Genomic DNA, 17261 nt, shown 5'->3' with positions numbered 1-17261 from the left:
TTATTTTTCTGCTTCCCCACCTGCAGGTAGCAAGGGAATGCCAGGCATTCCCGGAAAGACAGGAACTCCGGGGTCCCCTGGGCATCCTAGCTACGTGGCTGGTGTGAAAGGGGACGTCGGCGCAAAAGGGCTGACAGGTCTGAAAGGCTATCCCGGTCCAGCCGGCTCTCCTGGCATCAGAGGCTTCCCTGGCAGCACAGGAGGCAGGGTGAGTTCATGCCCATGAGGGAATAAGGGTGTCCTTGTGCTGGCATTCAGCTTCTCTAGGGAGTGGTGTTCACCTCTTGAAATTGTGCTGAACAGCTACAGTCCAAAGATAAAAATGCAATAAAAACTGAATAAATAGATCAAATAATTTTGCTTGATCCCTCCAATATTCATTAACCAGAGTCCTTTCTTTTCTCATTGGGAGACATCCAAATTTCATGCGCCAGCCTTTTGCCAATGAGGACCCAGATGGGGGGGGCGATTTTGCCGATGAGGACCAGTTCCTTCTAGGTCCTTGGTCCTGTTGCCGTAGCTGTTGGTAAAAATTATTCTCAACACTGGGCTTACTTTTCTCTTTCTCCCAGGACTGATGGTACCACTGCCAAAAATGACTCACTGTCACTCATCTAACAGTAAAGGAGTTTAAGAATCTCACCTCCTAGAGGGTAATTCACCGTGATTCACACTGGTTGCAAAATAAGTTACACTGTAAGAAATAAACTCTTACAAAAGGCCTGGCAGTAGACTCACAGACATCATTTATCTAAGAGAGCCAAAAACTATGTTCCTTTCGTAGGTAGCTTTGCCCTTAGATTTCAATAGGACTTTTTCCTAACCAGGGACTGCAGGACTCACTACCATATATGTGTAACAGGATGTTCTCAATTTCAAACTTAAGTCTTTGCAAACATAGCTTGCCACTTGGTTTGTACTGGTTTGGTTTAACTGATTTCAGCCAAATGACTAGAAATTATAAAGTGCTATGGAAACTCAAAAATGGTAAATTTAATAGCCTTTTTTCAATGTTGCCAAACTGTGCTGCTTGGAAGGTAGAATAAATCCTTATCCTCATTAACTGATACCTGTTTTCAATCATATGATAGGGAGAAAAGGGTATTCCAGGAATTTCAGGCCATTTTGGTACTCCTGGCTCACATGGTGAAATAGGTGAGTTTGTTCTCTTATCTGAGCGCTCTTTGTATTCATTCCCCATCAAATGCTCAACATTAAGTTCTGAAGAGTCTTAGGGGGTCTTCACTCTTAAAGAGTCTTCATACAGTCTTTTGGAATCATATTGTAGATGTGGGAGACTGTGAAAAGGTTAATACTGTTAATTTCATGCAACGTGTACTATCCATGGATAAATCCATCCATGGCAGGGAGGGTGGCTGTTCTAGAGACTTTGTGTTTTTCTTTCTTTAACATATTCCTCTTTTATTCTAGAAAGATAATAATTACTGAATTTTGCCTCGGAAGTTGCAATTCCTTCGAAACAACAGGAAATACTGTGTAAATTAAAGCCTTACCACTCATGTGTTCATTTTTGCTTGAAATAGGTGAGCGGGGAGATATTATAAACTTACCAGGAATGCCAGGCCTTAAAGGGGAAATTGGTGTGCCAGGCTTAACAGGTATTAATTTCACAGTTGCTCTGGATGTATTACTTTTCACGTACTAAAGTCCACAGAGGAAGGGAGGGGGAGCTTACCATGGGCTTTTGATGGTTGTTGAACCTGTGCTCTCATGACAGCTCCTGAAGAGGTTAATCTTTTCTTTATTGAAATGAGTATGTGCTACATTTCCCTGTTCAACTGAAAGTACAGTTATAGCAGTAAACATCAATCACATGCAAGTCCAGTAAACATTTCTGTATAATTTTTTGCTGTTGATGACAAAAGGAGCAATAGCAGGCCATGATTATGGAAGATGGGATAGCAGTCAGGTCGCTTTTGGATTGGGTTGGTTAGGTAATCTATTCAAATTTCCCTACACATGCAGCACACTTGAACCTTAGTGTTATATTCCACATAACTTGGGGAGTACTTTTAAAAACAAATTTAATGATGGTTTGGCCAGCATGCTGTAGACGACTATTCATTCTCCCAGATTATGCAAGCACCCTGACTAGAAGAATGTCTTTATGTGGCAAGACCAGGACCCATTCAGTAGCCAGCTTCACATTATGCTTGTTAGCTTAGGGTCGTATAGAAATTATTAAAATAATATACTGGTTTTGTGGTTTTCCAGGCACAAGAGGAGGCGCAGGACAAAAAGGCGAAGGCGGTGATCCTGGTTTCCGTGGCATTGAAGGCCCCAAGGGCACACAAGGTGTCCCTGGCTCTCTGGGACAGGAAGGTAAAATATTCTTTTTAACGCTCCAAAGAATAAAACTGTTTAAGAAGAGGAAGAAAAAAATCTCTTTTCCGTCGAAAGTCATTACATTTTTTAATATGTTGATCATTCTATAAGTTGGTAAAGAGCAGTGAAAAGGATGTGGAACTCGTGGCAGAACTTATTAACAGGAAATTTCAAAAGCCTAACTCTGCTTCATACCAGTTTTACCTTTTTTATAGTGATCATGTTATAGTATCATGTGATCATTTAGTATCATAGATCATTTTTATAGTGATCATATTATAGTGATCATGTTATAGTATTCAGTGTTGTATTGCTGGCTTACTCAGGTATTCTAATGCTGTCTCAGCACTACAAGGAGATAGGCTTTTCAGTGCTCTTTTTTGCCATAAGTGAAGTCAATATTCCCAGGACCCAGTTACTCAGGAGCCTTTGAGTCAGGCTCTTTGGCCAGCTGTACTGGCCAAGAGCACTGGGGAACCAAAGTCAGGTTTGGCTCTGGCTGGATCATAAACTCGGGGCTTAAGAACATGTCTTATTGCAGGAGGATCACGAAAATGCTCTTTCAGAACAGTTGCTCCACATTTCTCATATAATTATAGGGCTTAGAAACTCCAGCCAAGACTGGAGCAGTTTCAGTAGGTACCTCACTGGGAAACAGTCCTTGTCCGATCAGCTTTCCAGTTGGAAAGGCAAAACAGATGTGGCAGAAGGGGAAACTGAGGTGCACATAAATGAAATTACTTATTTTAACTGGCAATAAAAGTAGAATTACCATTTTCATAGGAGGAGCCCACTGTATTTCTGAGGTTGTCAGAAACCTGAAGTTTGTAAAGAATTGTTCTGTTATACCTTGCCTCTCCTACCTTTGCTCTCTTCAGTTTTCTTCCACTTGGATGAGCGGTGCAGTGTCATACAACGACATTAGGAGGGGAAAGCCTTCATTTTGCTACCTGGGAGAATGAAGGTAGCACAAGTCCATGTTTTGGGCTTTTCGTTTTAAGGACACTCATGAGCAATGATTCATCACTGTTGCGCAGGTTTGCCAGGACTGGTCGGTCCCCCAGGGCAGCAAGGAAGCCCTGGGACGCCTGGATTTCAAGGTGAAAAGGGAACTTCTGGCTGGCCTGGCTTACCAGGACAAGCAGGTATTCATACAGCTTCAGCTATTCAGTCATTTCAGTGTGAGCACTCGCTATTGTTCCTTTGGGGTGAAGAAGAAGAAAGGGGGCTTTTTGCAGTTCAGAGTGGCAGAGTTCCCTCTAGTAAACATTTATGCCTCACAAAGTCCAGGTGCATTAATGAAGAAGCACGTGGCTGCTTTCTGATTTATGGCTTCTGAAGGACTGGTGTCTACTGAGCTCGCTTTAACTGCTGATGACCTCCCTCAAACAGGAAAGCAGTTTTCAGGAAACATTTTCATTTTTCATGACAGCTGGGAAGAAAAAACAGAAAATGATTTAAAATGCAGCAAGAGTAGTGATATACAGTATTAGAATATTATAATGTGCCATTAGATAGCAAACAATATACTTGTCCTACATCATCATCAAAAACTGCGAACTGATCCAATGTCTGGTTTTAAGGATAAATGACTTATAGCTCAGACAGAATTCTGCTATCAAAATACAGGTGATAGTTTAAAATTAAGCTGTTTGTATCACAGGATACAGAATCTCATTGGTTGCCACCTAATTTCTTAATATATTAAGTAAGCAGATGTTTTTCTACAGTACAGCCAGATATTGCCCTGCTTTTAGTAAGATTCGTTTATCTGAATCTGCATCAAATCTAAGCTAATACAGTTTTGAAGGCTGCCTTTATAGGCAGTGAAGAGAGAGACAGAGATTTATTTTTGTGAAGGTTGTATTGTCCTCCAGAGCTCTGGCCATTGATTAGAGATACCTATCTAGCTTTTAACATCATGCTTAACACTTTGACAGGTACAAATAGATGGGATAAATTTTACCTGTAGCAGCAGCAGCAGCACCTATTAGACATTTTGTTAGGGTTTTGTTGGTTTTTTTAAATGACACAGTGAATTTCCCCTGAAGAGAGCTTCATTATAATCACATTTAGAACCTACAATTATGCCATAATTGTCTTGGTTTGAGGATTTTGGAAAACTAAATGGTTATTAACAAAATTGTGGCAGCAAGACTGGAACTAATGGCATGCTACCAGACAGATCAGAGATATTTTTTAAAAAAATCTTGTAGTGAGTTTATTGGATAATGACAAAATTTGTCAATCACAAAACCATGGTGTGGTGTATTTCATAATAAGCTTATTGTAATTAAATAATTTGCATATAATACACAGAATTTTAACACAGAATAGTATTTATTCAAGCATTTGAATTTTTTACCTAGGAATATATACAGACTCATAGAAACTACTATGATAATCATGAATGTTATTTTAAAACAGGCTTGCCTGGCTTAAGAGGAATCAGTGGACTGCATGGCTTACCAGGCACTAAGGGCATACCAGGATCACCAGGTAAGTGAGACTCTTATTCTGCCTGTTCATAGGCACAACATAGCGTTGGCTGCAAATTTGGTCAGTGAGATCTTTGCAATGTGACTTTCTTAACTGTGTCATCCAAAGCCTAATGTGGAATTTGCTTCATTATTGTGGGCACTGGCAAACAACTTCATACACTATGTTCTGCCACACAGATGGATTAGAACACAACTTCAAATCATAATTTCTTTCCTCTTATAAAGTTAAAGCCTTAAGGCTTTTTTTTTCTATTATGAGCCATTTTTTCAATGGGCCATTACAGACTCATGTATTTAGTAAATCCACATGCTCTATACATGTATGTTAGCATGTTGATACATTGCTATATGCGGAAACATTTCAGCTTTCATCTTAATTTTGAACAACTCCACAACAGGTCCAGATGGCTACGGCTCTGCAGGTTTCCCAGGTGCAGTGGGTGACAAAGGGGAAGCGGGAGAGCCAAGCAGAGTGGAAGGCAGCCGAGGACCTCCGGGTCAGAAGGGAGACAGAGGTGTTCCAGGTTTGTATTCCCGAGAATGGCATCTACTTATTATTTGTTTCAGCTGGGGGTGTTATAGATGTCACAAAATGCAGTATAATGTAGACAGTTGTATAGGAGAGCTCCTGATGTGGGGAAGGTCACTGTTTGGAGTTAGGGCTGCAGCTCAGCCAGCCCTTGCTCAGAAAACAGCAGCATGTATTGCCCAATGCTGGACAAGCCAGCCCCTCCAGGACAGCCTGGGTCCTTCCCCATGGTAGCAGCATCTTGTAGCACCCACTGAGCTCAGCACACTGCAAATGCCAGAGGCTACTCTCAGCCATCAGCTCCCAAAATATTTTTAATGAGGATCTGGTTACACAAGTGCTATGGCTTTTCTTTCTTTCTTTTTGTTGCAAAGCCATCAATGTTTACCTTTCTTCTGAAAGCCTCACTGTCCATCAGTGTGTGATTGTCCTGCTGATGCCACTTGGGCTCTATTCCCATGCACAGTGCTTTATTCCTACCGTCACCTCTCGTGCCATATAAGCGTACAGCCTTCTGGCTTAAACACACCTTGTAGCGGGCTGCGCTTATCTCAGTATGGTTCCCCACCAGTTATTCTTCCACCAGGGAGCCACCAGGCTGATGTTATGGATGAATCAACTAATTACAGGGTTTTTTAAAAAAGTTTTCCAACATTTTGGCTCTGAAAGGATTAAGGACTGGCATAGAAATAAAGCCTTGCTGCCTTTGCTTGCTTGGTTCAATGGCTCATTCCTGTTCTTTTGTGTTACACTTTGTTGTTACTAACATGCTGTGCCATCTCAAACACCATTCAGAGATTTATTATCAAGCCCTGAAAGAAACAGCTATTTCACTTATCTCATTCATGTTTGTTTGTCAGAATTAAATATTTATTTTTTTTAAATGAATAAACAAAAGGGGGTTTGTGGCTTCCTGACAGCTTGAATCTACTTAAAAAAATAATCTGTCATTGGTGGGCCAGTTTTTTGGCCATCTAACACTTTTCATCTATAGAGAACTTTGTGGATTCAAACTTCAGGGTTTTTTGGGGTCAGTTAAAACCAAAGTCTGTGACCCCTGACTCCACAGAACACAGAAGAACAAAGCTGCTTTCTTGTCTGCTTCAATATACCTAGGATATTTTGAGTACTTCCTTTCTTGAAATAATATTTTACCTGGCAGACACAAGATTATTACTGTTCCACACAGTGAGATGTAATTAGCTATCCAGAGAGCTTTGGCACAGAACTAGTATTTGGTTCTTTTAAGAAAAACCTCCACAACATCATTTGAAAAAATAAAACAAAAATCAGTGGGAACTGCAGGTGTTTTCCATTTTGAAAATCCCATTCTTTACACTTAGGCTAAGGTGAGTCCTTATAATTGTAATTGTGCATTTTCCTTGCAGTACTGATTATTTCTTCTCTTCCTTTCAGGAGTCCAAGGACCCTTTGGCATTCCTGGGCAGGAAGGATTTCCAGGGCCTCCTGGGATTTCAAATATATCAGGATATCCTGGTGATAGAGGCTCCCCAGGTCTAGACGGAGTGCCAGGTAATTCATGCCATGTTCCCCTCAGACAACAACAGAAGATTAAGTACAAGGTTGTGCCCTCAGACAACAATAGAAGATTAAGTACTGGGTTAGCAACAGCAGTCATTGTTATTTCTGTCTTCATTCAGTAAAATATCCCTACTAAATGCAACACTAAAGTGCATGAATAATTTTTGGACAGAACTGATGGTACATAAGACAATAAGGACAGACCTCCTGAAAGCAAAAGGTAGTTCCTCCAGGTTGTCCTGATGGAAGGGTTTGATTTTCATGCAAATAACAGATTTAATCATCCAGAATTCTCTTAACAGCTTTCAGAAGCATTATGCTAATTTACTACTTTAAAATCTGAGGTCTGTGGCAGACTTGCAAGTCTACGGAATATTTTCTTAATCATTTACAAAATCTTCCTATGTGAAATTACCATGCAAAGTTACATTGGGAAGCATTAGCTCTTCCCTCTAAAAGTCCATGCTATGAGCCTGCCTCTGTCACACATATGAAAGAGCCACTGTGTGTGTCTCTATATTTAGAGGCTGATATACCTGTTGCTTATTGGACTGCACAATCATTTCAAACTGTAGTGCCGCTGTGAAGAGTTTGTAGCAGAAGTTGCAGGTGTCCCACTATCATCTTTATATGATGCATGGAAATTTTTATGTAAACTCGGCAAGAACTTACAACAGGCAAACCAGCTGAAAACCAGCAAAATACCTAGGTTTCCGAATGCAAAGAGAACATTAGTTGGCCTAACTCTGCATACTGATTGCCACTCCCCAGGCCATCATTGGATTAAAAAATAAAAATAGAAGCAGTCAGGAGAGTGGGAACAGGAACACCATCTCCCATCCAAAATGGTGAGACGGGCATGGCTTGCTCTTACTTTGCCACATGCATCTTGCATTTGTATCCACACGTGATTCAACTTCAGCAGGCAGCACGAGAGTTGCCCCACTCAAAACCCTAGTTAGTAAGTCCCTCCCTCCTCAGAAACAAGGTCCAGGTTTAGCTTCAGGCAGTATGTAATTCTGGAAAAAGAAGCTGTTCCCATAATTTCCAAGACAGCATGAAGTAGTTATTTGTATCCAAATGTTCAACTGAAGCACTCAGATACATGGAATAGTAAGTCCTTGGCTTATTTACCACCTGGCACTGAGTCAGGTACTCACTGCTCTTTGATTTCTCTCTAGTTACTTGGAGAATTCAGGATGAAGCAGGGAAGCACCTAGTGAAGTGGGGCATTTGCTGGGGAAGGAATAGCTCATTGAAGGCTGTATCTCAGCAGGCATCCCACTTCTGCTGAAACCTCGCTTGAGATGACACTGTGCTTTGTGGGAGCTTCATGCTCTAATTCCTCTGCCACCACAGCAGAAGGGTATGCTAGCCTGAGAGCAGGAGCAGGAGTGCTGAATAAATCTATTGGGGAGCTAAGCATTAGCTCCCCGCTTAAATTAAGGAAATAAAACCTGATGGGATACAATTAGATAGTACTGTTATTTTCCCCTGTGCCCAGGTCTTAAGTATAAACAGATTACAACCTATATGTGCTCTAAACAGGCTATCCAGGACTACAGGGGCAGCCTGGAATACCGGCTCCATCAGGAAGCAAAGGAGAAAGTGGACAAACAGGTGTGAGTGGACAAATTGGCCCAAAAGGAAGTAGAGGTGATCCTGGATCACCAGGGAGACCTGGCGTTCCTGGGTACCCTGGGCCAAAAGGTAAGGATGGGAAACGCTGATCTTGGCTGGGGGCAGGGGAACCTCCTGTGCTACAGCAGCTTTAATAACATGACTTTTGCACTCACTTGATCTGTGTTGAAATGCAGTAATGCCACCTGTCATTTTGCATTAAAGGTCGTAAGGGTGAACAAGGTGTCATCGGCTTTGTGGGCGCAGTAGGATTTCCAGGCGATATGGGACCTATCGGACCCAAGGGGGATAGAGGAGTAACTGGTGAGTAAGTGCAGTCAGATGTGTGACTCCTTTATAAACTACTCATTTTGCAGCTCCCCAGAGCTGATCTAACTGGCCCTGCTTTGAGCAGGAGGTTGGGCTAGGTGACCTCCAGAGTCCTCTCCAACTGCATGACTCTGTGTGACCCCTGGCAAATGCCAGCGGACAGATGCCTGAATTTAACACAGGTAGTCAACTTTTTGCCTTTACGAATTTCTTTTGTATGAGATGCCAACTCCAAAATCAGAGCCACTTTCTGGGTTAAAAAAAAGAAGAATTCCTGATCTAAACTAATCCTCCTGAGTAGACATACTGGATATTTAGAAATATCTTTAAAATCCTTCACTCCCATCTATACCATCATGTATTTGTGTCTCCCAAAGCCCACCAAAAGATTGTGCTGCACCTCAGAGAGCTGTTGGCTGTTTGGGGGGAACTTCCCAGCTTCCTGTGTCATAAATGAGGGAGCAGTAGCATCATTCATTTCCTTCTGCTTATCTGTGTGCTGTCCAAGAGAAGAAAATCCCCATACTCCCACACGTTTCCCCAATATAATATAGCTGCTGTACCCAAGGTGGTAAGTTGCAGACCACAGTCCCTCTCTCATGTATGCAGCCAAGTAACAGCAACATATCTGTGGATGAAAGCACATTAAGGAAAATACAGGGTTTTTTTTAATCAAACTATCTCATCCTGCTTCTAATCACAGGCTTTCAGGGCCCTCCAGGCTCTCCTGGGCTGCCCCCTCTTCCTCCAAGGCTGGTTGCTGAGCAAGGTTCACCAGGTCCCCGTGGAAATATAGGACCTCAAGGAAGCCCAGGAGATATGGGACCTCAGGGTCCACCAGGCGATCCAGGTAAGAATTGCACACTCAGAGTGAAAGCTCAGTTCCCCTTAGCAGAGTGAGGCCCCAAGAGCACTGCTTTGGCTCTCTTGTACTTTAAATTCTGGAAGTCAGAAAGGAGAGTCAAATTCTGGTCTTTCAAAGCTAGGGCTTGGCTTTCCTCCTCCTCCTAGCATTCAGAACATAAGCAAAACAGGAGAAAACTTCAACACTCACATAGCCAAAGCAACATCAGATATGGATCTCACTTAAATCAAGACTGAACGTCTTTGGTGGAAATGTGCACATCCTTGTGGGCGTGCTATCAACCCAGGGAATGTAGTGTTAGTGATGCATGGACCCGATGCAGTGCACCTCTTGCTACTAGCCTCATCAGAGATGCGTGGTGGTAGCGAGAGTGAAAGATTAGGGTTGTGGGGCTCATGTAGTCTTGATCCCAGCAACCTTTTCCAGTTAAGTCAGTGCTCTTTGCCTGAGCAAGAACCATAGGATCTTCCCTTTAGTGTAAATTGGTAAACCTGGTGGATAGGACCAAACATACGCAAGTAGAGCCCATGTTAACAAAGTGAGTAGCATGTTGATACCTCTGCAGTCACTGTGCTTATAACCATTGTTGGTGCAAGGTTTCAGAGGCTCACCTGGAGAGCCAGGACTCCAGGGCAGGGGTGGCATTCCAGCTCCTCCTGGCTCCAGAGGTGAACGAGGAGCAACAGGGTTTCAGGGTCCGGTGGGATTTGAAGGTAAGAGATGTTGCACAGCACTTCTTCCCTCTTTCCTGTTTCACTGCCATAAATTGTTCTGTAGTTACTACGGCCCTGGATGGGGAGGAGGGGAGGAGAGAGAAAGTTTCTGTCTTCACAGCTTCTTCACAAGGGACAACTAATTAACTTTTAACAGCTATCTTAAAGCAATATTTTTTGGAATAAGTTTTGATAGATGTAGATGTCAGCCCACTCATGTGAGTGAGTTTGTTTTGATCTGAGTGTATTTTTATATTGGTTTTCTCTTAAGTATTTTAGCCTAGTGTTTTACTAACAGTTACATTCATGGAAATGAATGGTTGGGTAGGTGATATTTGGATAGATGATGTTTAAGGGAATGTATTTGTAAAATAAATACCTGTGTCCTTATCCAGTCAACGAGCAGAACAATTACTATCTTAATTAGCTAAGTACACAGAGGAAAAGGTATTTGCAGAGCATAGTTTTAACCATATGAAGGAAATGCAAGCAATTAAAAAACCATTGGTTAATCTTGGACTAAGAAAACATTTTAAAGGAAATGTATGCTCATCTGTATGGTACAAAATATGCTCAAATTCATCAGAACTTTGTGTGTGACTTTCCCTGGCTCTGACAGTGAAATACATCATCCTAGAAACCAGGGAGCCTGATCCAGCACCAATCTACTTCAAAAGCAACTGCTATAATCCTAGAACTACAGCTCTTTTAACAATAACTTACCATAAGAAGAGGCATCATGCAATTAAGCTTTGTTCATCAGCAGCTTAGCTGGAATATCAGCTAGCACCAGAGCATTTGTGGCAGCACAAACTAAGTTGTATTCTTTCTTCCCCCCGCCTCTTCTAAGGTCAGCCAGGCCGTCCCGGTAGCCCCGGACTGCCAGGCATGCCGGGTCGCAGCGTTAGCATGGGCTACCTGCTGGTGAAGCACAGCCAGTCCGATCAAGAGCCAATGTGCCCAGTTGGCATGAACAAACTCTGGAGTGGATACAGCCTACTGTACTTTGAAGGACAAGAGAAAGCACACAACCAGGATCTAGGTATGTGCAGATATTGCTGGCAGCAGCCTCAATTCCATCCCTCTGGCTGAAAAGAACAAAAAAACAAAAACCAAAATAAACAAAACAAACAAACAAACAAAAAAACCACAACAAACTTGGGGAAAGCGGGGACTTCAGTAAACAGGTGTAGGAAACACCAAAATGAGAAGATAAAAACTGTATGTCTGCACAGAGTGCCCCTGAGAGAGCTCCTGCAAGTCATTAGGGTTGTTCAAGGGGACCTGTAAAGCCAGCAAAATATTCTGGACCGCAGGGTTTTACTGACACATGCTTGGGAAGGGGCAGGAAACTGAAAACATGCATTGTCTTCTGTGAGAATGACTGCCATAATTTCTTTTTTTTCTTTTTCTTTCTTCTTTTTTAACAGGGCTGGCTGGCTCATGTTTGGCTCGGTTTAGTACTATGCCATTCCTCTACTGTAATCCTGGGGATATTTGTTATTATGCAAATCGAAATGATAAATCCTACTGGCTCTCAACTACAGCACCTCTTCCAATGATGCCCGTGGCAGAAGAAGACATCAGGCCATATATCAGTCGCTGCTCAGTTTGTGAGGCCCCAGCTGTGGCAATTGCTGTCCACAGCCAAGAAGCTTCTATTCCTCACTGCCCTGAAGGCTGGCGCAGTTTGTGGATTGGATATTCCTTCCTTATGGTATTTGTTCTCCAGTGTCACATTTTGTGTGGCACTGGGTTTTAAGTTTGAGTCTTAGATACTAGGAAGGCCGCTCTGTTTTAGATCCAGCAACACCAAAACCATGCATCACACTGGGGAACGAGGGAACTACAAAACTAGTTTCTAGGAAGCAGAAGAGGAGAAACAAACTGTCTGTGAATTGCAGAGAAAATTGCCTCTTGTCAGACTAGCATGTGGAGTCCTTTATGTACAAAATAGTGCTTTGGAGCAGAACACAGGGACAGCTGTGGATTAGCAAATAAAATTGCACTGAGGTGCGACAGTAGCCTACAAAGCATTTTCACAGCTAAAGATTGGGAGTTACTTATGCACATCACTATTAAGAAGCAGATCTGGAGGGAAAAAAAAAACTTTTCCCCTTCTTTTGGAAACTTAAAATCATTGGTGTTTGGTCAAAGATTTAGAAGCCAAAGTCTTTCACCTAGTCTGGAAAGAGAGACAGCCTCCTGTTGTTTTTAAAATTAAAGTTCAGTGTTGTATCTCTAATGGCAACAAGAGCTGAGCTGTCTATCCCATGGCTTATAGGATCTCTTAGATCTTGTGATCTTATAGTTAGGAAATGGGATGTTACAGAAAAGCTTAGCATTAGGTGTGCAGTGGAAGACCTGCTGAAGGGCCCGACTTGCTTTTCTTGCAGGACTGTACAGAGGGATCATATAAGCACCGGAGGGCTTAACATGGTAAAGAAAGAGCAGCTAGAATGTGTTAGTGAATGATCTGACAGATGCTCATTTTTCTGACTTGCTTGATGTACATGAGAGTCAAAACCTGCAAGAGTATGCCCATGTTGTTAACTCATTAAAGACTGGACTGAATGCTGAAGTAAACAGGGTTGGGGAAAAAAAATAAGATTTCTCTGGCAGAAAAGGTCATAGAACAATAGTCAATCTTACCCACAAACCATTTGTTTGCCAAAAGCCAAAAACTTAAATTTTTCAGAAAATAAGGTAAAGGGAAATCTGATATTTTTAATTTAGTTACAGAAGAAAAAAATGTTTTGAGAGGGCAGGTCAAATTTTTGACCAGCCCTATGTTTGACCTTTCTTTTGCTTCTATAAAAAGCCCTGATACTAATCTCATAGTTACTTCACAAGAATTCCAAGGATTAATTAAATGTTTGCAAAGCCCTGTGTAAACACTGAGCATTTGTTAAGAGCAAAGTTGTCACCTTAGCAAGAACTTTTCGCCAGGCCAAAGCCTGCCAGCACCAAGGGACACTCAATGAGAAGAGCTCACATTTTTCCCAGCTAGCGTTTGGAGCAAATGAAGTGTTTGGTGTACGCATTTTTGCTTCTCAGGCAACTATGGAAGAAGTACAGCACACCTGTGGTTATCTCAGAGTACATATTGTTTTGCTTCCTTGCCTTAAATTTGTCACCTCCTTCCCCTGAGTAAGGTACAATCATGAAGGGAGTCATCATGGCCTCCTGCCCAAACAGCTGTAGAAGTCTGTAAGATCTCACGTAGCAAGGGCACTCCACTATCATGCAGCCTATAAAGGCACAGTGGTGTAACCGTTGCAGAAGGATAAAAGGCCGTGGCCAAGCCAAGAAGAGATATTATAGGCATAGAGTTGGAGCTTGTACACTGAGCATAGGAATGCCAGTGCTCGTCCTGAGGTTGTCAAGCGGGTCTGCTCCCAAGCCAGGGCTCAAATAGCATGTGCAGTTTTTACTAGCTGCTTTCCAGCTCCAACGGCAAAGGCTTCAAAGCTACAATAGCTTGTGCTGCTTCTTACCAACTTTGTTCTTGTAGAGGGATGCTAGAACAGTTTTGCTTCTGAACTTCATAGCTTAGCGAATCTGGCAAATTTGTAAGACAGCTGGTAGGCTGCAGCTTTGGGGGTGGGGGGTGGGGTTGTTTTGGTGTGGTTTTTTTTTTAAAACAACTATCTAAACCCTCAGCAACATGTAACACCAGCCAGAGATGAGAGTCCTTTACTCTGTTAAAAGGTGGCCACTTCTGTTACTCATTAATACGAACACAGTGGGCCTCTTGCAGCATAAACCAAGCCAGTTACAGCTTGCACTTTTATAGTATGGTGTTTATTAAAACATAGACAGGCAAACATATTGGATATGCCCAGATTTCTCCTTATATTTACAAAACTATTTAGCAACTTTATTTTCCAGCTGCTTTCTTTTATATTGCAAATTCCTTCAGTTTTTAACAGAAAATTAAACAACTTCACTTAAAAATGCAGCTGTACAGCTCTTAAAGGGGCAGAGGAAATGCCTGTTTTGTTAGCAATGCCTCTGACAGAAGAAAAGTAACATTCAGTTCATTACCACAGTATGTGTCAAAGGTAACAGTTGAGTGGTATAAAGACACGTGATTTTGGTGAGATTTGCTGTCAAAGAATATGCCATAGAGGGAACTAGTTATTTGTATAGAAGCTAATTTTGTTTCCAAAGTGCCCCTCGTGTGCGCTGCAGAGTAAGACAGACTTTATAAGTAGGGAAATTCAAGTTAGATATATGGTGGAAAGTTCTTCTCAGTGAGGGTAATCAAACAGAGGAACAGGTTGCCCAGAGAGGTTGTGGAAGCTGCATCCTTGGAGGTATTAACAACTCAACAGAGCCCTGGAGCAAGCAAGGGCAACTTTGGAGTTGGCCCTGCTTTGAGCAGGGGACTGGCTGAAGTGACCTCCAGTGGGCCCTTCCCACCTAAATGATTCTCCAAGTCTGAGACTTCCAGCAGTGAAAATCTTAACTATGGAAAAGATGTTTGTCCGAAGATTTTGAAGTGGCATCAACATATGAGCTAGCTCCTTTGTATAGCTAAAGCATAGCCAAACCCTTAAGCCTTACGTAGTTGCAGGATTAGCCGACTCTCTGCTCTGGAGATAAGAATTAGAAGCAGTTCCAGTGGTTTTTCTCTTTTCCCACGTGTAAGTTTTTGACAGCGTTGCCTGAGGTTGTACTCTGACCGCTGCCCTCCTTGTCTCGTTTAGCACACTGCTGCTGGTGATGAAGGTGGAGGACAGTCGCTGGTTTCTCCTGGGAGCTGCCTGGAAGATTTCAGAGCGACTCCTTTCATCGAATGCAACGGCGCACGCGGAACCTGTCACTACTTTGCAAACAAATACAGCTTCTGGCTCACTACGATCGACCAGCCCTTCCAAAGCAAGCCTTCGGCAGATACACTGAAGGCAGGACTCATCCGAAGCCATATCAGCAGATGTCAAGTCTGTATGAAAAATTTATAGAAGTCTTTCACAGTATAAGGAACCTGCTTATCATGTAGTTCTTATACAGTGAAACCTTCCATGATGGTTAGACAGTTTAATAAATCATGTTGGTGCTTTTTTAACTTATTACCTCAAAAGCTGAATGGAAAATTAATTTTTAAAAGTGTCTATAAAAGCAAATTAAGTGTAACACAAATTAAGTCTAACACACAGATCTAGTGCTGTGTTCTCCTACTACACCATACATATACATTTTTTGCTAGTCTAACATTATGTCATTTGCCAAATGATACAAATACTCGCAGCTTTGAAATGCCAAAAGAACTTCAATAACAAATGGTTACCTTGGTCAGATATCCACTGCATTTACTTTAAGAGAATATATGTATCTTTTCTATTTACTGTATTTGTCACAACAGTAAACACTAACAGCTGCAGTTCCGTAAATTAACACAGGGTGATCAAAGTGCTAAACTCTTGCAAAATACTGAAAATATACTCTGGAAAGTGCTTATGTCCATCATTGAAACCTAACTTTGATTTTAGTATTTTATGCTTGGGCATTTCAAACACACTCAAAACAATCATCTTTCTATTGTATTTGGCTTTTTCAAGCCTCACCATGCTTTAGCACTTACCACTGGCAATAGCAGACAAACCCACAGGCCTCCCAAAAATAGTGACCACAAAACGCAACTCTTCCTGTTTTGATTAGGAGACTGTATGATGAAGATCAGCATTTTATTTTACAAGCTTGATGATTTTTTTCTAGGCATACCCCAGGCCAAAGGATCCTTACAAAGGTCTCTTGCTCCATTGTGTGGTGGACGTTCACCTGTGTCACGCTGCCCACACAGCAGCAGCACTGTGTGGTTTTTGCGTTGCAGCTTTTCCCCTCTGAATCCAAGCCACTCATCACAAACAGGTTTTAACCATGTACTGTTGGAGCAGCTGTTGCACATAGGGTAGCTTTTGCAGGAGAGCATATTGCTCAATGCCATATGACCTTCAAACGCAGAACTTCCAGACCTGCCAGTTGTCTGGCTGAAGGCATGCTGTCCTGGCAGCTGGCGACACGTGGCAATGGGATGAGCACCATCCCGACTTGCACACGTCCATCCTTGCAAAAGCAGAGGGGAAGGAAGCAAGGCATTTGCTTGGCACCATCCTTTCCCATAGAGAACCAGGTTATTGCATGCCAGGCTTCATAAATGGCCAGAATGGCTAGCTCTTTCCTTCTATACAGGCCAAATTTACCCTTCAATTTAGCCCAAAGTTGTCCATCACCACTGCAAGAGGAGGGGGAAAACAAGGATCAGCTGCAAATTTCCTATTCACATAGTCTGATTATATACCCAAATGTTTAAAACTGAAATCAAAGAGGTTTTTGTTTATAGCAATGACAGTTGATTTTTCAACAGTTCACCTCACTCCTGCTTCAGGTGCTTCTTGGCTTTTGTAATTACATTCCATCCTCGCTGTATCATAAATAAAACCCGTTTTTTTATACACCTCTATTTGTTGATGATTTCCATTTTGTAAACAGTGTTTTTCTATACAATGTGTACAGACTGCTCTGTTGAATTACTTTGCACCTGAGGAATTAGAAAAGCACTACCAGAAAGTTCCTTCCACTGAAATTCAAAAGCTCTTCAACCAGGAATACGCTTCTTCATTCCATGGCACTTAAAAAGATCCAAGAGGGAAGCTGTGTTTCTAGAATTGCTTGTTTTTTAAGCTGAACTACTGAAATAGTATTTCATCCGTTGTTAGGAAGAACAGTTTAAGCCAATAAATTGCGATGTTGCAGATTAAAGCAACGTATTATTCATGCTCTACAATGTTCAGGAAACCCATGTTAACCAA

General features: G+C 42.0%; 1 protein-coding gene across 2 annotated transcripts in view; it reads left to right on the top strand.

Moving 5' to 3' along the window:
- The window catches only part of COL4A2 (collagen type IV alpha 2 chain), a 146102-nt gene extending 129195 nt beyond the window's left edge, over positions 1 to 16907 (top strand). For both annotated transcript variants that reach the window (XM_072849881.1, XM_072849882.1), the window contains exons 34-48: positions 27 to 208; positions 1092 to 1155; positions 1545 to 1619; positions 2236 to 2343; positions 3384 to 3491; positions 4774 to 4845; positions 5246 to 5371; positions 6793 to 6909; positions 8467 to 8628; positions 8764 to 8862; positions 9572 to 9718; positions 10330 to 10446; positions 11297 to 11488; positions 11877 to 12163; positions 15159 to 16907. In XM_072849881.1, coding sequence (XP_072705982.1) covers positions 27 to 208; positions 1092 to 1155; positions 1545 to 1619; positions 2236 to 2343; positions 3384 to 3491; positions 4774 to 4845; positions 5246 to 5371; positions 6793 to 6909; positions 8467 to 8628; positions 8764 to 8862; positions 9572 to 9718; positions 10330 to 10446; positions 11297 to 11488; positions 11877 to 12163; positions 15159 to 15413 — 2111 coding nt within the window. In that variant the 3' untranslated portion in view covers positions 15414 to 16907. The remainder of the gene's footprint in view (positions 1 to 26; positions 209 to 1091; positions 1156 to 1544; positions 1620 to 2235; positions 2344 to 3383; positions 3492 to 4773; positions 4846 to 5245; positions 5372 to 6792; positions 6910 to 8466; positions 8629 to 8763; positions 8863 to 9571; positions 9719 to 10329; positions 10447 to 11296; positions 11489 to 11876; positions 12164 to 15158) is intronic.
- Positions 16908 to 17261: the final 354 nt, after the last annotated feature.

The sequence above is a fragment of the Ciconia boyciana genome, chromosome 1 (genome assembly GCF_034638445.1).
Source record: "Ciconia boyciana chromosome 1, ASM3463844v1, whole genome shotgun sequence".
Taxonomy (NCBI): Eukaryota; Metazoa; Chordata; class Aves; order Ciconiiformes; family Ciconiidae; genus Ciconia; species Ciconia boyciana.
Note: the sequence above shows the minus strand (reverse complement) of the source record. Positions and strands in the feature narration are given on the sequence as shown.